Below are 25,296 nucleotides of genomic sequence, written 5' to 3'. Positions count from 1 at the left end.
GAGTCTTAACATTTACCCGCAAAAAAAGTTTATACTTCCATTTACTTAGAGCTTTTAAAATTCCTTTCAGCAATACTTTGTAGTTTGCAGTGAACAACTCCTGCATATTTTTGTCAGATTTATCCTTAAGTATTAATATTTTTGATGCTATTAGCAATGGTCTTGCTTTTTAAATTTCAATTTCTGATTATTCATTGCTACTAAGAAGTACAACTGACTTTTGGATCTTGCATCCTGCAGCCCCGCTCAGCATTTTGGTTTTAAAAATCTTTTTGTAGATTCCATTGAATTTCCCTATACAGGAGTGCCTGGCAGTCTCAGTCAGTAAAGCATGAGACTCTTGATCTGGGGGTTGTAATTTCAAGCCCTATGCTGGGTATAGTAGAGATATAAAGATTACAAATAAAATCTTAAAAAAAAAAAAAAGATTTCCAGGGACATCTGGGTGGCTCAGTGGTTGAGTGTCTGCTTTCAGCTCAGGGAGTGATCCTGGGTCCTGGGATCAAGTCCCACAACGGACTCCCCGCAGGGAGTAGGCTTCTCCCTCTGCCTATGTCTCTGTTCCTCTGTGTCTCTGATGAATAAATAAAACCTTTAAAAAATGGCCTATATAAAAGATTGTGTTTGCTGCAAATAAAAGTGGCTGTACTTCTTCCTTACCAATCTAGATGTTTTTCTTTCTTTTGCTTGCCCTATACCACTGATTTGTTTTTTTTTTTTTAAAAACAGATTATATGTATGACTAATTCCATCAGAGATGTTTTAGGGATTACGCTCTATGCAAATACTTTCATCTTCCAAATGCCTTTGCCTCACTCAAAATTAAATGCTAGATTAAAGGGTCTTAAAATTACAATTCTAGTTCATTTTACTTTAGAAATCTGAGGATATTGCTCCACACTATCTTCTAGAATCCAGTGCTGCTGAGAGGCTGAGGTCAGCCTTACCCTCCTTGTTTTCCCTGGAATAGTGGGCATTCCTGATTACCCAACATCCACTCAACTCCCTCTATTTTGCAACAGAACCTTGATTTTGTGTCCATGTCCATATTGCACCCAACTCCTAAGTAGCAGAGAGAAGGAAGAAATTTTTTTTTTTTGATGAAGTCACTGAACTACTCATTCTGCTGGAGCTAGTCTGACCCAATAATTTGTTATGCCTTTATCATTTAAGACCATTAAAGCAGTCCCATCTTCTATTACTTATAGCAAAGGACACATAGGTAATCTTTTATTTCGTTTTTATATACTGGTAGCTCCTAAGATTTTCTATTTATCCTTAAGAATTCTGAAATTTCATTCAGGATATATTTTTTGTAGGCCCCCCGCCCGAGCCCAACCCCATCATTATGTCCAACCTTATATTCTATTTAATCTGAAGACCCAAGCCTTCTTCAGCTCGAATGGTTCCATATCTCTATCTGTAATCTATTTGTGATTTTTCCACCTCTTCATTTCCTGGTTTCTTCTTCTGAATCTATTAGATGGATCTAAGGGCACACTGCTGCATGCCTGCCAAGATTTTCTCTCAATTTCTTGAGTCTGATGGTATTTTCTAGAGCTTAGGGGATCTATTCCTCTGAAAAGCAAATATGTATGTGTTTTTGTTACTTTAAGGACTATTAAGAGAAAAAAAAACAAGGCAATTATGTGTACTCGTTCTATCACTTTATTTATACTTTATAAATCTCGATGTTATATTGTTTTGCCAATAATAGTTCATTACTGTTACATCTTTATTTTGTATCGTTATTATTTTTATCATGGTAAAAGTCACATAACACAAAATTTACCATTTTAGCCATTTTTAAGTACACAGTACAGGAGTACTAAGTACATTCACATTGTTGTACACCATCACTGCCACCCATTTCCAGAACTTTTTCATCATCCAAACTGCAACTGTATACCCATTAAACAATAAATTCTCATTCATCTCTTCCCCAAACCCCTAGTAACCCATTTTCTACTTTCTATGAATCTATTTTAAATACCTCATATAAGCAGAATCACAAAATATTTGTGTGCTTTGAGTCTGCCTTATTTTACTTGGCATGTCTTCGAGATCCATCCACTTTGGAGCATGTGTCTGAGATTCTTTCCTTTATATGGCTGAATGATTTTCCATTGTACACATACACCACATTATGTTTATAAACATATACTATGTATACGGTATATACATATACAGTTTGTCCGTTGATGCTGGCTTGTTTCCATCTTTCCGTTACTGTAAATAATGCTGCTATTAACACTGAACAAATACCAGTTTAAACCATCGTTTTCAAATCCATTGGGAATATACCCAAAAGAGGAATTGCTGGATCATATAGTAATCCTATTTTTAATTTTTTTGAGGAAAATACTATTTTCCGTATCTTCTGCACCATTTTACATTCCCATTTACATTCAATCCATAGCAATGGATTCCAATTTCTCCATGTCCTCACCAATGCTTGTTTGCTGCATTGTACTGTCCTGTTTTGTTTTGATAGCAGACATACTAATGGATGTGAAGTGCTATCTCAATGTGGTTTTGATTTGTATTTCTCTAATGGTTAGTGATTGTATTATCTTTTACCAATAAAAAACAACTCATTTTGTCTAATTTAATTATCTGTATATTGAAATGATCTTTGTCTAATTGTAACTGTGAAAGGAAAAACCTGAAACAGTCATTCCTATCAGGACAGCACATTTAAAATGAAATGGGTGGGAGGATGATGGGGGGGGGGGCATTAAGGACATGGGGCCTATGCACTCTCACCTCTATGCAAAACACAATACTTTAAATATAGCCCATCTCCAAACCAAAATATCCTGCTTCTTGCAGCCCCAGATGGCAAGCTGTGAACTCAACAGAAATTAGACTCTTTATGCCAATCATAATTTTGCAAAATTTATGTAAACCTTCTTGGAATTCCCCTTTTTGCTTTTAAAAGCCCTCCGCTTCCCATGTCCCCGAGAGCAGAGCACTATTTGGGTTTTCTCTCAAATCTATGTCTCTCAAGTTGTAATTCCTAAGACCTCCAAATACATGTGTTTGCCTTGCATCCTTTTTGCAATTTTTGTTCGACATAACACGGTGATCCCAGATTTTTCTTCCTATTGTTTTCCTGGCATAATTTAGTTCATCTCTTTGTTTTCTACCTTCAAATGCCCTTTAGTTTTTCGTTCTGTTTCGTACACTGTATTGCTGGTTATTTTAAAAGATCATTTATCCCTCATGCAGCACATATTCTTTGGTTTGTACAGTACCAGTCACTGAGGATGCAGTTTGCAAGGGGATTATAGTCAATGCTAGAAAACAAGCTCTACAATTCAAAGGAGCCATTTTAGGGGCACCAGGACGGCTCGGCTCAGCCGGTGAAGCGGCTGCCGTTAGCTCCCGTCAGGGTCTCGGGGTCCTGAGATAGAGCCCTGCATGCGGCTCCCTGCTCGGCGGCAGAGTCTCTTCCTCTGCCCGCTCCCTCGGGCTCATGCTGTCTCCAGTAAGTAAAATCTTAAAAACAAATAAAGGAGCCATTTTAAAAAGAAGTAATGACTGTTGTGAAAAGGCAAATGCTGGGTTTATGCTTTTGTTCTTACCCAACGTGAATGTCAGTTAAAAATACATCTTGTGCAGGTTACGACATGTAGACCTATTTTTTTTGAAATTCAAAAATCTGTAAAAAAAAAAAAAAAAAAAAAAAAAAAGGTTAACAGCTGAGGACAAAAACCCCCAATAATTACAGAGCAACAGCTATCAAACAAGATGGGTTCCCTCAGGTCAAGGGAGCAAAACTAAAATTTCAGTCAGGCCGAACGATCACAAGAAACGAAAGCGACAAGCCTGCCCGAATCGAGCAGTATTCGCAGAAAGACGCTAGCGGCCGCCCTACCGCGCTCTCCGGGGGTGCCCATCCGAAGCTGCTCGGAAGAGCGAGGTCACTGGGCCCCTGAAGCCTGGGCCCGAGTCTGAGCAGCCTCGCGAAGGGCTCACCACCCGCGGTCCGTGCCTCGGGAGCCCGCGCCGGAACCCTCCCCTCTGGAAGTACTTCCGGTTCGTAGCTCAAGACCGCAAGCCCCGGGGCTGCAAACCGGCCGGCAGCGAGGCTCTCCCGGGCCTTGGGTCGCATCTCGGCATTCCAGGAACTTTTGCTGACACGCTCCACTCACCAACCAAGAACAAGCAGCAGCGAGCAGCTAATTTTCCGTATTTCTAAATACATGCTCACTTTTCCCGACAAGGGCGCCCGAGCGGACACGCGATGAGACGCACAGAAAAACGGGCCCCGGGCCGCCTCCGGCTCCCCGCAAGTCGGCTTTCTCCAGCCTTGCCGCTATTGGCCCTCTTCGGACCCCGTAAGCCGCCGTCGCGTGACGGTGTCTGGGCTGGAGCGTCCGAAAGGAAAAGCTCAGCGGTTCAGCCGGGGTACCCGGTTGGTCTCTCGTGCGCAGGCGCAGTCGCGCCCGGCGGCCTGGCGGCGGCGGCGAAAAATGTCTCGGGGCTAGGGGTCCTGCGCGTCTCCGGTGCGGTCCGCCGCTGGGAGTTGGCCGTGGCGGCGGGCCCAGGTACAGGCCGCCAGGGAGAGCGGGCCCGGGATGTGCCGCGCCTGCGGCGGGGCCAGGGCAGAGGGCCGGCCGCCGCGCGAGTCCCAGCAGCGCGTCCGGGTTGCGGGCGTCGGCAGGTGAAGGCGGCCGGCGGCAGGGGCGGTGCCCCGGGGAGGTCTCCGCGCCCGCGGCCCCCCGGCCCCGGAAATGCGAGCTGTCGGCGCCAGCCTCGGGCAGGGCTCCTGGAGCCGCGGCCTGGGGACCGAGGTGGCGGGGAGCTCTGCCTGGTGGGAGGCCTCGTGGACCCTGGGGCGGTATTTGGCCGGTAGCGGTTGCCGGTCGGCCCCCGCCCCCGGCCCCGGCCCCGGCCCCGCCCCGAGTTTCCACTTTACGTTGCTCAGTTTTTGCCATCCTTGCTCATGAGGCACTCCTCTCCCAGAGTGAATCCTAAGGTGATTTGACTATTATGGTTTTTGTTTGCTTATTTAGATTATTTTTGTCCTTTGGCTGAATTACCTCCCTTTTCTCTAAATTTAAAATTCAGAGCTAGCCGCTGATGCTCTTTCTTGTGAGCCTTGTGGGGCTTTTTGGAGCCGGGAGAGGACGGGTAATGTTTTTGTTTCTATTAAGGAGGTTTGGGAACTCTTTCTTCATAAAGGAAGCACAATTTCCAAGGGGAAGAGGGACCTAATTTGTGGTTGGCTCTTCCTGAAAAGGACACCAATTTCCTATAGATTAGAATTATTATAATTATCGTGTTATATTTTGTTGTGCATTATATATAGCTATATACTAGGTTAGATACAGTGTAATTGTAATATAGCTCAAAATATTTAAATGCAGATGTGTGGAATATTTATGCTCACTTTCATTAAATATCTCTGTGGGCGCAACGTGACTGCCCTTTACTCTGTACATCAGAGTACATGTAATGTTCTAATGTACATCAGATGGTTCTCATCCCTTAGTCTGATTTACTTTTATTCACGAACCACTGGCTGAAAGGTAGTAGGCCCAGCGACTGGAAGTAAGCTTGCTGCCCACTCCTGGTTTTGGTGGCCATCCCCACAGACCCTCTAATTCCGGAATCCCTGGGCTTCCAGGCTCCCTCTGGCTTCCATTTGCAGCATGCTCAGTGTGTGGGATCTCTAAGTTAGGCCTCACGAAGGTGGCAGTACCGACAGGATGGACAGACTGCTCACAGTTTTCTTTCTCCGTATCAGGTGCCTTTCCCAGGAGGGGCAGGAGAGAGGAAGAGATGGCCACAAGGTTGCTGCCGGTCCATGCTCAGGTGAGTGAAGGCTTCTTTCTTCAACTGTCCTCCTGGTTTGGAGATCGTGAACATGCTGAGGCCATTGTTGAGCTTTACAAGGCAGGGGGCCTGGTCAGGTAACTCTGGAAGGAAGCTGTTTCTCTGGTGCCAGGGCCAGTCTCCTTGGGAATTCCTTACTTAAACTTGTTGATTAGGAATTCAATGTCCTGTGCCAGAGCTATACACAGAGCTTTGTGAGGGATCTAGATATGTTTTTTCCCCTGTGAAGGGTAGAAAGTTGGGGGAGTCCGATAATTCTTTCCATAACATTAGGAATTCAAAGAGAAGATGTAAGGCGCTCTCAAGAAATTAAGGGCCAGTCAACTGGAGTTGTAGTTGGTAGGAGTCCAGGTGATTTTCTAGGAAGATCCAAGAAAGAAGACCTCTAAATCAGCAAAGTGTGGTCAGGGATGCTTCTAGTACAGTTGACTCTTGAGCGATGCAGGGTTTAAGTGTTGCGGGGTGAACTGGGAAGGCCTTGGGGTCTCGACCCAGCCTGTCCTAAAGGAATTGCTGATGGTTCTTGGTCTTGCCTCAAGAAAGAATTCAAGGATGGACACACAACACAGCAGGTGAGGGACACAGCAGGAAAGCTTATTAAAGCTAAAAGTTTACTCTCAAGATACGAGAACAGATGAGCTTGAGAGAGAGAGCTTTGTGCCCCGGGGTTTGAGTTTTCTATCTTTTATTGACAGTTGCTAACCAGAGGGTAGAATATCCATTACTTGGGGCACAAATGCAGGGTTTCAGCTTTTTCTTCCTAACTTGGTCAGGAGTTTCCTGTCCTGGTATCAGCCATTGTGGGCCTCTGTGGTTTGATCCAGCTTCTTGTGGAGAGCTACCAGGACAGCTTCTGACCTCCCCAATAGCTGGTCACAACTTCCTCATTGTTGGCCCCCAGGTGTCCACTTGAACCTAACTCACTGCCTGCTCTAACATAAGGGTGCAGGCTCTGACCCCTCTGCCCCCACCCACCAGTCAGAAATCCACATACAACTTTTTTTAAGTTTTTATTTGAATTCTAGTTAGTTATCATATATCATATATCTAGTTTCAGGAGTAGAATTTCAGTTTCAGGAGTAGAATTCAGTGATTCATCACTTACATACAACACCCAGTGCTCATGCTCATCACAAGTGCCTGCCTTAATGCCTGTCCCCCATCTAACTCATTCCCTGCACACCTCCCTCTATCACTCCTCAGTTTATTCTCAATGGCTAAGAGTCTCTTATGATTTGCCTCCCCCTCTTTTGTTTTTTTTTTCCTTCCTTTCCCCTATGTTCATCTATTTTGTTTCTTAAATTCTACATATGAGTGAAATCAAATGGTATTTGTCTTTCTCTAACTCACTGACTTTAGCATAATGTATTCTAGCTCCATCGACATCATGGCAAATGAAAAATCCACGTAAAACTTTGACCTCCTCCAAAAACTTCACTACATAATAGCCTACTGTTACCAATAATGGTCAACTAACACATATTTTGTACGGTATATGTATTCTGTGCTGTATTTTTACAATAAAGCAAGGTAGAGAGAAGATGTCATTAAGAAAGTTGAAGACAAAAAAAACATATGTTTACAGTAGTGTATTTATCAAAAGAAAATCTATATGTATTTGGACCTACACAGTTCAAAACCATGTTGTTCAAGGGTCTACTGTATTGGAAGACGGGCCTTTGAGCAGGACCCAGCTCATAGAGCTGGTGTAAGGAAAAGGAGTCGCAACTGGGCAGTGGTCTCAGGACAGATTGAGGGAAATGAAGCATCTAGTCCACCGTGTTTTCTTCCCTTCTTGACCCTTTCATGGCACTTAGGGAAATAGAATGAAAACCCTGAAACCTCTCCACAAAGGCAGAAGAGAAAGAAAAACGCTTTTAACACTAAATAAGGTTGAATGAGCGTTAGGCCAGAATGTCATGTACATCGCCAGCCATCCACTGAGGAGATGGCAGAGACAGAAGGCTCCCTCGCAGGTTAAGTGGCTCCAACCCAGTTTGGACATTGGTCAGATGACCAGTTAGGCCGCCTCCTCCCAGGAGACTGAGAGGTAGGCACATTCAAAGAGATGGCTCCCAGGTCTCCAGGGAAGCTGTCTCGAGCTGCGAGCCTGGCAGGTGACTTACTGAGCTATTGAAGACTTGCAGTACCTCCGCCCCCATCCATGGTTTCCCTTCCAGTGGTTCCAGTTACCAGGTGATCCTCCTTCTTACCTCTCTGTAGAAGGTCAGGGGCAGCCGAAGGCAGTGTCACAGAGCCTGCATCATTCGCCTCACTGCACTTCACCCTGCCTGGTGTGGGCACTTTACCCTCTCATTCTAGAACCACACCAGCCGAATTCAGTCCTTGCTGAGCCACAGATAGAAACCCCACCAGGTGAGCTGGGGCGCAAAGGAAGTTTTATTTGCAGCAGATGAGATCATCACCGGGAATGGCTTCCAAAGACTTGACTCCCTGAGCCAGGTGGATGGTTTCTTTTTACTTAGAGTTAAGATGAATATTTAGAAAGAGGGATCCTTGTTTCTGTATGTAAGGGTGGGCATAAGGTTGTGCACGTGCCTTAAGGAAACATGTCTAAACACACTGTAGTGCATGTTTTGTAAATGAGGCCTGGGCTCCGCCTTGGGCGGAGTTTGTAGTATTATAATGAGGTAGAGGTAAAGGTCTGTCATTCCAGGGTCCATCTGCACAGGCTGGGGGGCGGTTACACTCCAACTGGTCTGGGTGGTCTGGGCTGGCTCTGGAGGTCTTGTCAGGATAGTCACTACTGCTGGAGGGGTGGTTTCATTTTTCTATTTGCCCAAGTTAAGAAAGAAGCTGTAAAGAAGAGCTTAAGGAAGAAGGTGGGACAAAGATCGGTGAGTCCAAGCAGGTGGGCAGTCAAGGTTGGGTCTTGGAGTCTAGCTGGTGACACTATTACGAGCAGAAGAAAGGTAGGTACAACACAGTAAGATGTTATGAGAGGGAGAGACCACATTCACATAAATTTTGGTACAGTGTATTGTCATAATTGTTCTATTATTAGTTGTTAATCTCTTACTGTGCCTGATTGATAAGTTAAACTTTATCAGAGGTTTGTATTTATAGGAAAAAAAAACAGTATATATAGGGTACAGTACTATCCAAGTTTTAGGCATCCTGGGGGGTGGGTGGGTCCTTAGAATATCCCCCCCGCCCCCCACCGGGGACGTGTGGACAACATTTGGAAAGGACAGAGACTCACCTTGAGATGCCCACAACCCTGCGTGGTGACAGGGTTGCTGCACAGCCGTCCCCTCGGGGGGATGGTCCAGGTGAGCAAGAATGGGTTTGCTGTTGCAGGAGTCTGTGACATTCAGGGATGTGGCCGTATTCTTCAGCCAGGACGAGTGGCTGCACCTGGACTCTGCACAGAGAATGTTGTACCGGGAGGTGATGCTGGAGAACTATGGCACCCTGGTCTCGCTGGGTAAGGACATCTGCTGGGGGAGTGTCGTGGTGCCCTCTCCAAGGAGGACAATTGGAGGGCTTGTCCAGGTTCACCCCACAGGTGGGCTCAGAGAGTGGCAGTTGCTGTTCCCCTCTACTGCTGGGAAAGGTCTTGGTTTGGTGGAGTCGATGCTGGGCAGCCTGTGTGTGCTTTCGCTGGTTTTTGCCCCAGAACTCTTCTGGATCTCACAAGAGGGTTCCAAATTAGAGGCACACACAGCCAGTGCCCTGACTTTCCTCCTGAGACCCCCATCCTGTAGGAGCGTCATTTAAGCCCCTCTCTGAACAAACGTCTCCTTCCTTCAGCTGTCCCTCTGCCACAAAGGCCCTGGTGCTGGATCCATGTGTCAGGGTAGCTGCTCATGTCTGCAGCACGGACTCATTCTCTTCTTCTTGCTCACAAACAGGAATTCTGTTTTCCAAACCAAAGGTTATTTTCCAGTTACAGCAAGGGGAAGACCCCTGGATGGTGGAAAATGGAGTTTCTCAAAGCCCCTGTGTAGGTGAGTGCCCGTGATTGGAAAGCGGGCAGAGCGTTTTCTCACTGCCTGGGTGCTGCTTGATCAGCGAAGAGCCTGTGCTCAGGAGACATTGAGCAGGGCCCTCCTAGAGTACCAGGCCAGGTGGGAAACAGTGGGAAGGACATATCCTCCCTCTACCTTTTCGAGTCCTTGATTGGGCAGGTTCAGAGGGAGAGTTGAATTCTCTCAGGAAGGACCCACTTGTCTCTGTTGTCCTATGTAGTGTGAATGCAGAAAATGTAACACCATGTGTAATGCATAAAGGTTTGTGAGTCATGTCATCCCCCATTTTTCTTGCTTTTGCTGGACCAATTATTTTTCTAAATTATCCTCCCTTTGTGGTTTGAACAAACCTTCTATCACTACCGTACATCCCTCATTGTTCCATTTTGGGTTTTTGTTTGGCTTTTTTGGTCTGCAACTTATGTATGATTCAGCTAAAAAGAAAAGATCTATGTGTATTTATATACTACATAAGAGTGAGAAAGCAAGGGTAGCAAAATGGTGATAAATTTATGCAGAAGGTTTGCAGATATTCAACAGGGCATTGTACTAAATATTTTGTGTGAAAATATTCAAAATAATATGTTCCAGACCCTGACTGCTAGGACATACCTCTCAGTCTCTCAAACTCTTCTGGGTTACTGGGTCAGTAAGCTCTCATTTGCTGTTCTGCTTTTTTTTGGTGTTGGTGTTGTCATTCTGGTTTTGTGTTTTGGTTTGTTTTGTCTTTGATTCTAGCACCAGAGTGTGGCTCTCTCCTTTGAGTTTTGCTGCTTACCCAGTCTTCCTCTCGGTGGCAGGACACAGGCTTTCTGGGTCAGCTCAGTCAGGTGTTTCCATTCATGAGCTTTAGCTTCAGATTCTCCTCTTTGGTTTGACTGGAGTATTTTCTTGAATAATGTTTTCACAAAGGTTCGTGTATGCTCTATTTGGACATGTCTAAAATCAGTTCTTTGACCTCTCCAGTGAGAATTATGGGTCTAGCAAACTGCCATCAATATTTCTTTCCTTCACACTTGGCTCTCGTGTCTTTGATAAAAAGTCTTGTATTAGCTTGATTCTTTTCCTCTACTGAATAGAAATCCGGTTCCCCCTCCTTTTTTTGTCTTCTGTCGAGAGTAGTCTAGGGTATTTTCCTTACCTTTGGAATTCAAGTTTTTTTTTTTAAGAGATCTTATTTATTTATTCATGATAGACAGTGGGGGAGGGGCAGAGACACAGGCAGAGGGAGAAGCAGGCTCCATACCGGGAGCCCAACGTGGGACACGATCCCGGGACTCCAGGATCACGCCCTGGGCCAAAGGCAGGCGCTAAACCGCTGAGCCAACCAGGGATCCCCTACCTTTGGAATTCAGAAGATTCATTAGGCTGTATCAAGGAGTTTTGTTTTAATATTGTAATTTGGCATCACAGGGCACTTTGCTTTGAAGAGCCAAGTCTTTTTTTCACTCCAGAGATCTTTTTTTCTACCACATACTAATATTTTATACCATATTCCACCAACAATTCAAGGCACCTAAGTGTAAGAATAATGATAAAATAAAATAGAAGTTCAGTCAGAACCTTAGAAAGTGACTATGTCTGTGGTAAGGGCCAGCATGGTAGCCATGGGTGAGTTTCAGATTTGGCTCAGAGTTTTCTGATTGGTAAAGAAATCATTAGTATCAGATACACTGTGTTCTTCTTTTGCAAGCATTTTTTAAAACTTTGACTACTTTTAGTTTATGTAAGATGTATGTGCTGTTATAAAAAAAGAGCAAAAAAGGAGATTGACCTGAAGTTTTGTTAACCAACCATGATGAACCTTTGCTGATATTTTACTTTTTATACTCCCAGATTGTGAATATTTACTTGACTGTATTTGTACATGAGGGAAAGGGAGAGATGGAGAGGTTGATTATACATGTTGTTGTCAAATCTGTTTAAATTGTGAATGCCCTCGAGTTATTCAGCTCTCATTAAGTAGAGACCTAGCTCTTTGAAAGAGCTCTATTGTATTGGTAAGCCGTATTTTATTAAATAATCTTTTGCGCTATCATAATCTTTTAGTTTCTAGTTTTTTGTATTAAGATTCCTGTAGTGGCTATAGAAAATGAAGGTATAATATAAAGAGAAACAGAGAAAAGGTCCAGAGAGTAAATAATTACAGCACAAAGGTATGAGTTTTATCATTAAAAAGTCAAGGAATGTGAATTGAAAAAGTTTACCCAGGATTCTTTGAAAAACTATTTAACTTCATATAATTAATGATATACAAACTAAAGCAATGAGATATCATTTTCCCCTTATTATCTCAAATTAAGAAATACACATCCAGTGTTTTCTTACTGCTCCGAGTGATACCTGAGTATCTTTCATCAGATTTTGATGGGTGTTGTCTTTCTGCAGGATGGTCTGACTTTATTAAAATTGATTTCAGGTCTGGAAATTTATCTTAAGGAAATAATTAATTTCATGATTGTGCAGAGTTGCAAAGGTGGTATAAATAATGTTATAACATGAGGGATCATTGGAGAGAAGAAAGCTAAGTGATTCTTAAAGGGGATTTATTAAATTACTATTATGTTTGTGTTTTGAAATCTTACATTGCCATTAAAACGATAGTGTCAGCCTTCATTTATTGCCATAAAGAGAAACCCACAATTTTTTAAGTGAAGAGTGGGTAATGGGAAGTTTAGTTTCAACCCTTTTTTTTTTTTTAAAGTGTTTTCTTATATCCAGAAAAATTCTGCTGAGCTAAATTCTACATCTAGCAATGATTATATTTGTGTATTTTGTGAATGGGTGAACTCAACTTTCATGTTTATAGTTTTCTGTATTTTTCTTACAATGATTATATATCTCCTTTTTAGTTAAGAAAATAAAAACTCTTTCATAACATACATTCATTCATTTTGAAGCAGTGATACCATTCCTTGCATTGTATCCTAAGTGGTCAAAAAGTGGGCTGAAAATTATCCTCAGGAGTGCAATTTCCCCCACCATGTTCCCCATACTGTTATATGACCTCAGTCTCTATTAGGCTGCCCAGACCAGAAGCTGTACATCAGCCTTGAGTCCTCTCTTTGATGTATGCTGTATGTCCTATTCATAGGTGAAAGTACTTGTCATCTCTGCCTTCAGAACATCACAAATATGCCCCCCTCTACTGCTGTGCCAGTGCAGATCACTATCACCCCATCCAGACTCATCAGTGGCTGCTCAACGTCTGCGCACCCTCAATTACAGTCCATTTGTCACACCATCGTGAGCCTCTTTAAACAAAACTTTCCTGTGCCTCCTAACCCACAGTGATCCTCCAAAGAAATTCCAGATATATTCCCATAGCTTACAAGACCCCACGTGATACGGCTCCTGCCTACTTCTTTTCCTCACCTCAAAACACTGTCTTCTTCCCTCTTGCTCAGGCCACAGTGGACACGTCTGTGTTCCTGGAACATTCAAAGCTTACTCTTACCTTAGCTGTTCTTTCTGACTGGAATCCTCCTCACACCCACATTTTTACATGGCCAGCTCTTGTTATTTAGATCCCATCTTTAATTTTACTTCCTTATCACCCAGTTTAAAACATCATCTTGTTTACTCATAGTGTACATTACCTTGTTTTTGTTGATTTTCTTTGTCATCCCCAGTTTCTTTGGTCGTTTAGTCATTGTCAATACCCTGCTGCTATAACGTAGACCTTGCAAAAACTGGATTCCTGTCTGATATGTTCTCCATAATCCTGATCTTGACCTTTGCATGGTGTCTACTCAGTAAATAGAGCTTGAATGAGTAAGTAAGTGTCCATTATAACACCATGTACAGCACTCACAGGAGTTCCAAAACAGCACTGATTGAGGCTGTTGGTTTCAGAGAGCTTTTTAAGGCCAGTGGCTCTTCCAGTTTCTATTTAGAACCTCTTTGCAGTTTTCCCGTGGATTGACCTTGACTGCACTGGTGAGTGATGTGGGAGAGATTGCTGAGGAACAAAGCAACCTGCTGTACTTGGAAGTGCTCTGTACCCTGCTGATGTGAGCTTTGTTACTAGAGCAGGCCTGGCGGCTGTCATTGGAGGAGCTTCCCTCTGAGCTTACCTGTGTACAGGTTTCCTTGGACCCCCTTCACCCAGGCATATCTCCCATCCTACTTCTTTCTCTTGCCCTCCTTTCTCCTCACCCTATCCTAAAAATCCAAGGATGTATTTGTTAGCGATGCTTGTATATTTCTGTGTCCTTTTTCTTTATTCTCAGTGCAAGGGAGACTTAACCTGTTTTGTTTATTTTAGGATGGGAGAACTTGTTTGAAACCACAGTTTCTGAAGAAGAAAATCAGGAAGTAATGAATAAACTTCTAGGTGACAGTTTTTTTGACTTCAAGTTGGGGAAAGCCTACATAAATGAGAACAAGCTAGAGAAACAACAAGGCAAAAAGAACAAGCCTTTTAGGAAAGTCTTGGTCACCATCAAAAACACCTACATGAGGGAGAGGAGCTTTACAAGTATTGAGCTTGGGAAAAATCTCAATCTGAAACCATCCCTTATTAGAAAACCCAGACTCATTACCAGAGGAAGGAAACCCCATTCACAGCACTATTCAGTTTTATTTAAACAGCTGGGAGTCAATACAGTACGCAAATGTTACAAATGTAACATCTGTGGGAAAATCTTCCTCCACAGTTCTTCCCTGAGCAAACACCAGAGAATCCACACTGGAGAGAAGCTCTACAAATGCAAGGAATGTCGGAAAGCTTTCAGCCAAAGCTCATCTCTCACTCAGCACCTGAGAGTTCATACAGGAGAGAAACCTTACATATGCAGCGAATGTGGGAAAGCCTTCAGTTTCACCACATCACTCATCGGACATCAGAGGATGCACACTGGAGAGAGACCCTATAAATGTAACGAGTGTGGCAAGACATTTAAAGGAAGTTCATCTCTGAATAATCACCAACGAATTCATACTGGAGAAAAGCCCTATAAATGCAACGAGTGTGGGAGAGCCTTCAGCCAGTGCTCTTCTCTTATTCAACATCACAGGATTCATACTGGAGAGAAACCCTATGAATGCAGTCAGTGTGGGAAAGCCTTTACGTCTATATCGCGGCTTAGTAGACACCATAGAATCCATACTGGAGAGAAACCCTTTAATTGTAATGAGTGTGGGAAAGTATTCAGTTACCACTCAGCCCTTATCATACATCAGAGAATTCACACTGGGGAGAAGCCTTATGTGTGTAAAGAATGTGGGAAAGCCTTCAGCCAAAGCTCTGCTCTAATACAGCATCAAAGAATTCATACAGGAGAAAAGCCCTATAAATGCAATGAATGTGGGAAGGCCTTCTCCTGGATTTCACGGCTAAATATACACAACAGAATCCATACAGGAGAGAAACCATATAACTGTAAAGAATGTGGAAAAGCCTTCAGTTCCCACTCAGCAGTTAATACCCATCGGAAAATTCACACTGGTGAGAAACCTTATAAATGTAATGACTGTGAAAAAGCCTTCAACCAAAGCTCAGCCCTCATTCAGCACCAGAGAATCCACACTGGAGAGAAGCCATTTAACTGTAAAGTATGTGGGAAAGCCTTCCGACAGAGTTCATCCCTCATGACACACATGAGAATTCATACAGGAGAAAAGCCTTATAAATGTAAAGACTGTGGGAAGGCATTTAGCCAGAGCTCTTCCCTTACCAATCATCAGAGGACTCACAGTGGTGAAAAACTATAAACAAAATGCATGTGGAAAGCCTTCCAACTGAAGTTCATTCCAGAGTCAATTTCAAAAAAAAAAATTCCTCCTGGGCAGAAAGTGATGAAGAGTAGTTGTGAGTTAAACTTCAGAATGTAGACCTCATCAGACATCAGAGACTTCATGACGCAGGTAACCTTAGGTGTATTAGGAAAGGTTCCATGAAATGTTTTTTTTTTTTTTCACAGTTTTTAAGTTATTACTGACTATAAAGTAGAGAAAGTGTAAGGTTCTCTTATCTTCCTAGTGACTTGCAGTAGGAGCTCCCCCACCCAGTTTTTGCAAGCATCACCAGGAAGCATGTGGATTTATGTAACAGTGCAGCCATAAAATCTAGACTTTAGATTAATCTGGGAATCTATTTTTTTTGAAATTATATTTGAGTGTTATGCAAGCCAGTTATCCTAAGAAGAATGTTTTGGAGAAGAAATGTAAGCAGCTGACCTGTAGCTACCTCACTGTCACTAAAATGTGTTTTTTAATAGTGTAAAGGCAAATCCTGTACTTGGTGGTTGTGAAAACTTTGGGGGGTTGTTTCTTTGCTTTCTAAGCTATTTACCTGAAAAGAAAATCACTTCATAAACTGCAGGTGTACAGTCCTGTTTTTTCCCTACTGGTTGCAACTCTGAAGCAGATCTTAAGTCACTTTATTTTAAAACACAAAACGTAGGGTGTTTCACTTGGTTTTATCATAAAATGATTACCTTTGCTGTGTTAGGTTGAGAATTAAAAGTTATTCAGACAACTGCTTTTGCAAGATAATCTACTGATAAATGTGAGCAGTGATCTTACAGTGTAGCCATGGAAACATGCCTCTTGGCACCCAGGCTGTGCCTGCCTCATTGAGCTCTCTCCTTACTGTCCACCAGGAAGGCCCAGGAACAGTGTGGATCACCATTTGTCCTCGCTAGAGGTAAAGTGAACCAAGTAACTTTCACTCCCTCCCTCCTGCACTCTGAGGGCCACGAGACCAATTCAGACTCTTAGTTCAGTAAATGGACTGTTACGTGCTTCAACAAGTTAGCATGTTTCAGCACTTTTAAAATGTGAATAATAATTCCAGCAACATTAAAACGTTATCTCCCAAGTCAAACTAAAATCATTGAACATGACAGAAGCAGTGACCTCTAGTTTTGTCTGGTATCAGGAGTGGGCAAACACTTAAGGACTGAAATAACTATTTTGTTTTGTTTTGTTTTGTTTTTAAAATGGGTAAGTTCTTTCTCTTTGTCAAGGAGTTAAAAAATATACCTCCGAAAAGGTACTGTTGGGGGTGGAGACTGAGCTAAAGCAAAAATCATTGAATTCAACTTTTGTTTCCTGTTTCAGACTCGTTGGGAAGAGACTTTTCTGGGTCATGTAATTCTCCACTGCAGTGCCCCTTTCCCTACAACCATTCTTTTAAATTCTCTAGTTTCTGGGAAGATTTCTAGGAAAATATAACTTCCCTGTCTTAGTCCATTTTGGTTGCCATTAAAAAAAAAATACCATTAAAAAAAGTTTGGGCCGCTTATAAACCACTGAAACTTATTTCTCACAGTTCTGGAGGCTGGGAAGTCCAAGGTCCTGGTACCAGCATGGGTGTGTTCTGGTGAGGACCCTCTTGCTGGTTCCTAGCTGGTGGCTTCTTGTATCCTCACATGGCAGAAGGAGTAAGGGAGGCTCCACCACCATCACAGCCCCTCCCAAAGGCCCCACCTCCTAATGACATCATCTTTGGGGTTAGGGTTTGAATATGAATTTGGAAGGGGCACACATTCAGACCATCACATCTCCAAGAAACAATATAGTCCTAAAGTTCATTGCCTCAAATAAATCTGAATAGAGTTACACAAAGAAAATATTAGGCACAGTTATTTTTAAGTTGAGGTCTACCAGACTTGCAAGTAACAGGGCATTTGAGTCTTATGCAGGATCTTCCAGAGGAGATAATGTACAAGCACAATGATTCCATGTAACCCAGGACCCAAATCTGATGAGGGAAGTACAAGAAAGAAAAAAATGCAGGCCTATATCATCCATGAACAAAAATGTAAAAATCCTAAACAGAGTAAATGTAATCCAGAAGTACCTCAGCATAGTTAATGTGTCATAATAAATGTAGATTTTTCATGGGAATGGATGGGCTATTTAGCATTAGGAAACTTACATATGCTGTGTACCACCTGGACAGATAAAAGGTGCAAAATCCATATGTTCATCTTAATAAACGGAGACAAAGCAACCAAAATATTCAGCACCTATTCATTATAAAAACTGTTAGCCAAGCAATGGAGAGAACTTACTTAACCTGGTAAAAGGTAAAAAAGAAAAAGGCAAAATATTAAAAGTAGTCACAACAGGAGGAATTTAGAGAAAGAACAGATTATTCAATAATGAATAATGGCTCTGAGAAAAATAGTTCATCCACATAGAAGAAATATCGGATGCTTACCCTCACCACAAAAAGAATCCTGTAAAAGGCAAAATTGTGTATTTTAGAAGATGTAAAGGATAACTATGACCTCACAATAGGGAAGGATTTTTTAAACAGGATACAGGTAAGCCATGAAATCTTTTTATATATTTGCTCAGATAAAAAAAAAAATCTGGTCATCAAAATATATCACAAAGGAAATGAAAAGTCAAGACATAAAATAGATTTTCCCACAACATTTTTGACAAATGCTTACTATTACTATCTGGAAATTTTTAAATTTGTGCAAATCAACTTGAAAAGACAAACTTGTAGGGAAAAAAAAGTGGTTCAAATACATGACTACTTATTTCACAAAAGAGGAAATACATACTTCTAAAAACATGAAAAAGATACCTAAAAATGGAATTTAGGATTACAGATAGGATTTTATGAGATTTTATAGATTTTTAATAGATATTATTTTAATTTTTTTAGTAATGTTTATATCCAACATGGGGCTTGAAGTCACAACCCCATGATCAAGAGTCACACATTTCACTAAGTTAGCCAAGCACCCCAAATTTTATTATTTTTTTTAGATGAGTAAAGACAAAGATGTGTGATATTACTGAGTTTTGGAATGAATGTGGAATAACTGGAATCCATACTCTGCTAGTCGGAACAAACCATCAGCATCCTATATAGTTGAACTTGTGCATATCATAAAACACAGACGTTCCATTCCTCTTATATAATAGATAAATGTTTGCATATGAGCAGTAAGAGACTTACATAAAGATACTCTTTAAAAAAAAAAAAGATTTATTTATTCATGAGAGACAGAGAGAGGCAGAGACGTGGGCAGAGGGAGAAGCAGGCTCCCTGCAAGGAGCCTGATTGGGACTCAATCCTGGATCCCAGGATCATTCCCTGAGTCAAAAGCAGATGGTCAACTGCTGAGCCACCCAGGTGTCCCTATATAAAGATATTCTTGGCAGCACTGATCATTGTAGCTAATGTTTGGAAGTAGTCCGAATGTCTCTTAATAGGAAAATCGATAGTTTTGGAATATTAACAACAGAGCATCAGGGAAAATGAATGAACTAAGGCTATAAGTGAAAACAGATAAATTTAACAGCCTGTTGACTTTTCAGAAGTCATAGGAAACAACATATGGTATCATAATATGTTCTGCAAAATTAAATTTAAGTGATTTATACATGTGGCCAAGATATTAAAAATAGCAGGTGATTGAATGACAAAATATTCTAGCTATCTGTTGCTGTGGAACAACATCCCCAAATTTAGTGGCTTAAAGCAACAATTTATTAAGACTGTTGTTACCATATTTGGGTTCAGTTGGGCAATTCTTACGTGGTGTCTGTAATGCATATGCAGTCAGATGGCAGCTGCAGCTCACCTGAGCTTGGTGTCCAGGGTGGCAGGCACCCAGTGATTGCTGCTGAGAGCGCAGTTGGGCTTCACACAGAAAGGTGGCTGGTTTCTGAGGCAGTTTCCCAAGAGCCAACATTCTAAGTGACCTACGTAGAAGTTGCAGATCTTAAAACTCAGCTTTGGAAGTCAAATGACATTGATTTTGTATCCTCTTGGTGAAAAATTACTTATAGATGTGGTCCAGATTCAAGGGGAGGAGATGACACAGGGTGTGAATACTGGGGTTGTGGTTCAGTGTGGGAACCATATTTGGAGACTAATTACCACACGAACATAAAATTCAGGATGGTAATTGCCTTTGTCTATGAGGTAAGGAAATGACTTGGGGAGGAGCATGGGGTACCTTAGCTTGCCTGATGCCTGAAAGCCTGCATTCTCAGGAAGAGGTTGCCCGGGCCAGCCAGAATGAGGATCAGTAGGAAGACCAGTGTGTATATCAGTAAAAATGATTAAATAGAGGGTTTTTGCTTATTTGTTTGTTTTTCCCCCCAACTCTATACTGGGTCATTTGAGGGAGGATACAACAGAACTTTACTACTTGATCACCTGAGGTCAAGTGAATATCATTTAAGAGGTTGTACCCAAGGACTATTCCAAGGTCATAATATTCTCTCTTTTTTTAAAAAAAAATATTATTTATTTTAGAGTGAGGAGGGGGAAGGAACCGAGAGAGAGAGGGAGACAGAATCTCAAGCTGACTCCCTACTCATTGCAGAGCCTGACTCAAGGCTCAGTCCCATGACTCTGAGATCATGACCAGAGCCAAAACCAAGTGTCAGATGCTCAACCAATTGTGCTTCTCAAAGACCTCCCAAGATCATAAAGTCCATTGTTGAATTTAAACTTGTCTTCTTAACAAAACTATCAACACCTCCCTCTCCTGTCTATACTTTGCCTTCTCATTCATCTCCCTAGATCACCAGAGGAAGAGAGATTGGCTCCTATCCCATGTCAGGAAACACACACAAAACTAAAAAATGTGCATAAGAGGACGCTTGGGTGGTTCAGCAGTTGAGCGTCTGTCCTTGGCCCAGGGCATGATCCTGGAGTTCCAGGATCAAGTTCCACATCCCGCTCTCTTCAGGGAGCCTGCTTCTCCCTCTGCTTGTGTCTCTGCTTCTCTCTCTGTGTGTCTCATGAATAAATAAATAAAAAATTTTAGGGATCCCTGGGTGGCGCAGCGGTTTGGCGCCTGCCTTTGGCCCAGGGCGCGATCCTGGAGACCCGGGATCGAATCCCACATCGGGCTCCCGGTGCATGGAGCTTGCTTCTCCCTCTGCCTGTGTCTCTGCCTCTCTCTCTCTCTCTCTCTCTGTGACTATCATGAATAAATAAATAAAATATTTAAAAAAAATTTTAAAAAATATACATAAGAGAACTAGGCAAATGAAGACTTATTATTGAGTTGTGAACATATTCTATTTGCCTGGTTTCTCTTATTAAAGAGATTTGTTCAGAATCTAGGCAGTCTAGACATAGACTAGGCATAAGAGAATGTCAGTTTTTATGGTTTGTATTTAATAGGCCATTTTCAAAGTAACCTGAAAAAGAATAGGTTTCACCTTTTAGAATATGATTGATTTGCCTGATACATTGAATTTATAATATTCATAGTTAATTAAATGACTTAAAATGTCCACTTTTTCAGGTGGGTTGGGCCCTTCTCTTGTTGGCTGTTGCATTACCAAACATAAAGAGGTCTGTGAAATGAATAGATCTTTTTTTTTCCTAGACTATCCCTCCATTGGCTTTGTCCAATGTTTTCCCCATGGTTAGATTTACGCTGTGCTTTTTTAGTCAGAAAATCACCAAAGCAATACTGTATTCTCAGTTCCTTGTATTATTGCATTGGGAGCCTTGTGATGTTGGTGATTTTAGCTTTGTCTTTGTTAAAGTGGTGCCTGCCTGGTCTCCCACTCTTTTCAGTCATTAGTACCATGAGCAGATCCTGTGAGCGTATGCATGTATATCTGTGTTAGACAAACTCAACTCTGCCACTTGCAGCATCTATTAATGACACTTGCTTTATTATTATTACAATGGTTTCCTGATGGAGATCTCATAATTCATCATTTCTTATACTCTTATTAATTAGCTTTCCACTTTGGGGAAGTATTCCAGTTTTTATGACTGGAAGCATGGCTTCTTATTCAACAGACTGTAATCTGCTAATATCGTTACGTATGTTGATGCCAAAACTGTCCCAGAGTTGGCCTCAAGAGCCCCTGCAAACTCATTTCTGGTGCCCTTTCTGTCACAAGCTTGAGACTGAATCTAAGATCTTTAAGTCACCCAGACCTACTTCTGTATATATAGAAAAATATTATTTCTTGATGTGATGCCTTGGGGGTTGGAGGAGGAATTGTGGGGTCAAAACCATTTGCGGGGATTTTTCTCTTTTTCTTGCGGGATCTTCTGTCTCCTCTTGCTACTTTCCCCCTTAACACATGGTTTCCACATCCTATCCTTCCATTAACAGGATTTTCCCCATACAGCATTACCTTCCCATGGATATCTCTTCACTTCCTGCATGTATTTTTAAAAAAAAAAAAAACTGTGGTAAAATATATATACAACATATGATTTATCATTATAACCATTTTTAAGTGTACAACTTAGTGGCATTGAGGATATTCACAATGTTTTGTAATTATCACCCCAATCTATTTTCAGAACTTTTTGTCTCAAATAGAAGCTCTGTACCCATAAGCAGTAACACCGCCATTTCCCCTGCTGCCAGCCCCTGGTCACCTGTTATTCTACTTGCTGCCTCTATGAATTTGCCTACTTTAGATTCCTGACATGGGTGGGATCATATAATATTTGTCCTTTTGTGTCTGGCTTATTTCACTTAGCATAATGTTTTCAGGGTTCATCCATATTATAGCAGATGTCAGGATTTCCTTCCTTTTTAAGGCTAATATTCCTTTGTAAGTATCCACCACATTTTATTTATCTATTCATGTGTTGATGGATAGTTGGGTCATTTGCACATTTTGGCAATTGTGAACAGTGCTGCCAGGAACATTTGCATACAAGTGTTTGTGTAGATATTTCTCTTGGGTAAATATGTAAGAGTGGGATTGCAGAGTCATATGAAGAGTGGATATTTAACTTTGTAAGACACTGCCAAACTCTTTGCCATCGTGTCTGCACCATTTTACATTCCAATCAGCAATGTACAAAGGTTCCATTTCCAATCTGGTTAGTTCTACATCTCTGCCAAACACTTGGTATTTTCTGGCTTTTTTTTCCATAATAGTCATGATTTGCATTGCCCAATGACTAGTGATGTTGAACCTGTCATTTATGTTTTTTGTCCATTTTGCATCTTTTTTGAGAAATGTGTGTTTAGATCCTTTGCCCATGTTTAGAATGGGCTGTTCTGTTAACGAGTTATAGGAGTTGTTTATATATTCTACATGTGCTTTGAAGCACTTATATTCCATTCTCTTCAACATCTGTACAGTTTTGTATATTTTCACACATGGAATGTACTTTCTCTTCCTGGTGGTGGTTTTATATCCATTTTAGGAACACTACTGCCTCTTTCCTCATCCTTTATTATATTTTTTTAAAGTATATGATGGGAGTTTTAGATTTATACCACCATCATTACCCCACCTCAAGAAACATTTTTGTTATCTTCTCAAACAACCACACATCATTTCTACCCCATTTTTATTTCTCTCTAAGTGCCTACTGTGTGCCATACCCAAGAACTTCATTTTGCTTAAGGCAGAAGAAACCCTTGTCATGCCCATGGCAAGAGGTCTAAAAGCTGCTCTGTCATCAGCGGCTGTTTGTGATCTCTGTTAAGTAGAAAGACATGGGAAAGGAGTGCCTGGCTGGTTCAGTTGGAAGAACACGTGACTCGATCTTCGGGTCATGAGTTTGAGCTCCACATCGGGCATGGAGCCTATTTTTAAAAAGATACGGGCAAAAGAAATTGAAGCAAATTATATACAATTTAAAAGCGGCAAGTTTTCATGACTCACTCCATAAATTTATGTGACAGAAAGACCGGGATAGAATTACCCCTCCAGCCCCTATATTCCAACACCATCCTTTCCATGCATCTCTTTGCTTATGTCAGTTGGGTTATTTTTCCTAAACAAACGTTTGTAATCACACTTGAATGTTATAACACACTTTAAACTTCTAAGAGAGTTCATATAGGACAAGAAAATGTAAATAGCTTATGGCATGTTTCTATGAGAACATTCACTTTCACAGTAGGATTCTGGGTGGGATTTTACACAGTATACCTGGTGTCCCCAAATCTAGCCAGTCCATCAGCCTCCATTCCACATTTGTGCAGGGACATGTCATTTAGATCATCCACTGCTGGAGAGATTAAGGTTGAAGTGGTGTTGTAATGCAATATTAAACACTGTATACTTCACTTTAGACTTTATAATCTTGAACAGTAAGAACAATTCCTATTTCTCCTTTTTTTTTTTTTTTTTTTTACAATATTTTTGTTTTTATTTCCTCACTGTAAAGAGAAAGGAGGAAGGACAGGAAGAAGGAAGGGAGAGTGGGAGAGAGGGAAGAAAACTTGTCCATCTCCAGTTATACCACACTGGCCACATAGAGTCTGCTGCATCAGGACAGCATGTTTCTTACTTCTTTAAGGATGCTCTACATAATGTAGACCTTTCTTCTCAAATACATGGCCATTTTAAAATTGTATTTTTAAAAATATTTTATTTATGTATTTGAGAGTGGGGGGACGGAGTATCTCAAGCAGACTGTGTGCTGAGCACAGAGCCTGACACAGGGCTCGATGTCAACCTTGAGATCATGACCTGAGTCAAAGTCAAGAGTCCAGCACTGAACCAGCTGAGCCATCCACGTGCCCCATGTGGCCATTTTTTTTTTTAAGAATAAAGTACATTAGAAACAAAGTGGACAAATAATCACTTTATAATTTGGATTCTGTAAGCTTGAAGATAAATTTGAAGAATCCTCTCCAAGGAAAAGACAAAGAATTAAGATGTGAGATTATCAGAGATATGAAAGCCAGACATCAATAATACCAGTTTAAAGTGTTATTGAGGAGGGATCCCTGGGTGGCGCAGCGTTTTGGCGCCTGCCTTTGGCCCAGGGCGCGATCCTGGAGATGTGGGATCGAATCCCACGTCAGGCTCCCGGTGCATGGAGCCTGCTTCTCCCTCTGCCTGTGTCTCTGCCTCTCTCTCTCTCACTGTGTGCCTATCATGAATAAATAAAAATTAAAAAAAAAAAAGTGTTATTGAGGAGAGCAGAAAAACCCCCAGAACTGAGCCTTACCTTTTGTGTGTGTGTCCAAGGCAAAAGCAGTGGAAGAGCCAGTTGCTAGATACAGCAGGAAAAATAGAAATACTTAAAGATACGTGAAACCAGCAGGGGTAGAGGGTACTTAATATAAAAGTCAAAATAAAGAAATAAAGGTTACCTGCAAGGGAATGGATTATAAAGAATTTTTTTAAGATTTTATTAGAGAGAGAAGCAGCACAAGCATGGGGAGGAGCAGAGGGAGAGGGAGAAGCAGACTCCCCACTGAACAGGGAGCCTGAGGGGCTTGATCCCAGGACCCTGAGACCATGACCTGGATTGAAGGTAAACGCTTAACCCACTGAGCTACCCAGATGCCCCGATGGAGTATTTTTAAAAATATAATTGCCAGGACTATTTAAAATATGCTTCAATATACAATGTTGAAAAACATTGTATTCAAAATGTTAACATCCTTATCTTTTCCATATTTTGAGTTTTGAGCTCTTCCAACCACTTATACCTGCTCTTTCCAAACTGCTGTCAGAATTTAGGGCCAAGGCCTTCTTAAGTAGGCCTGGTCTCTCTGCTGCTTCCTTTGCCCCTTCGGTT

The 25,296-nt window shown here is 41.7% G+C and overlaps 1 protein-coding gene and 1 long non-coding RNA gene across 12 annotated transcripts; one reads left to right on the top strand and one right to left on the bottom strand.

Moving 5' to 3' along the window:
• Nucleotides 1-1,645: 1,645 nt before the first annotated feature.
• LOC144321879 (uncharacterized) lies at nucleotides 1,646-4,570 on the bottom strand. Its single transcript, XR_013387381.1, has 3 exons — nucleotides 4,158-4,570; nucleotides 3,588-3,664; nucleotides 1,646-3,501 (listed from the first exon to the last, which is right to left on the bottom strand). It is a non-coding gene; the product is annotated as an uncharacterized LOC144321879 (long non-coding RNA).
• ZNF879 (zinc finger protein 879) lies at nucleotides 4,050-16,160 on the top strand. Of its 11 annotated transcripts, none has more exons than XM_077911178.1 (5): nucleotides 4,050-4,553; nucleotides 5,756-5,823; nucleotides 9,166-9,292; nucleotides 9,755-9,815; nucleotides 14,495-16,160. In XM_077911178.1, the coding sequence occupies exons 1-5, from the start codon at nucleotides 4,250-4,252 to the stop codon at nucleotides 15,549-15,551; spliced, it is 1,617 nt and encodes a 538-aa protein (XP_077767304.1). In that variant the 5' UTR covers nucleotides 4,050-4,249; the 3' UTR covers nucleotides 15,552-16,160. The 11 variants fall into 11 exon arrangements, with proteins under 11 accessions (XP_077767304.1, XP_077767298.1, XP_077767301.1 ...); XM_077911172.1 differs by having other exon boundaries at nucleotides 9,720-9,815; nucleotides 14,104-16,160; XM_077911175.1 differs by having other exon boundaries at nucleotides 4,051-4,343; nucleotides 9,720-9,815; nucleotides 14,104-16,160.
• The last annotated feature ends 9,136 nt before the right edge of the window (nucleotides 16,161-25,296 follow it).

The sequence above is a fragment of the Canis aureus genome, chromosome 10 (assembly GCF_053574225.1).
Source record: "Canis aureus isolate CA01 chromosome 10, VMU_Caureus_v.1.0, whole genome shotgun sequence".
Lineage (NCBI taxonomy): Eukaryota > Metazoa > Chordata > Mammalia > Carnivora > Canidae > Canis > Canis aureus.
This window is presented reverse-complemented; position numbering and strand designations above follow the sequence as displayed.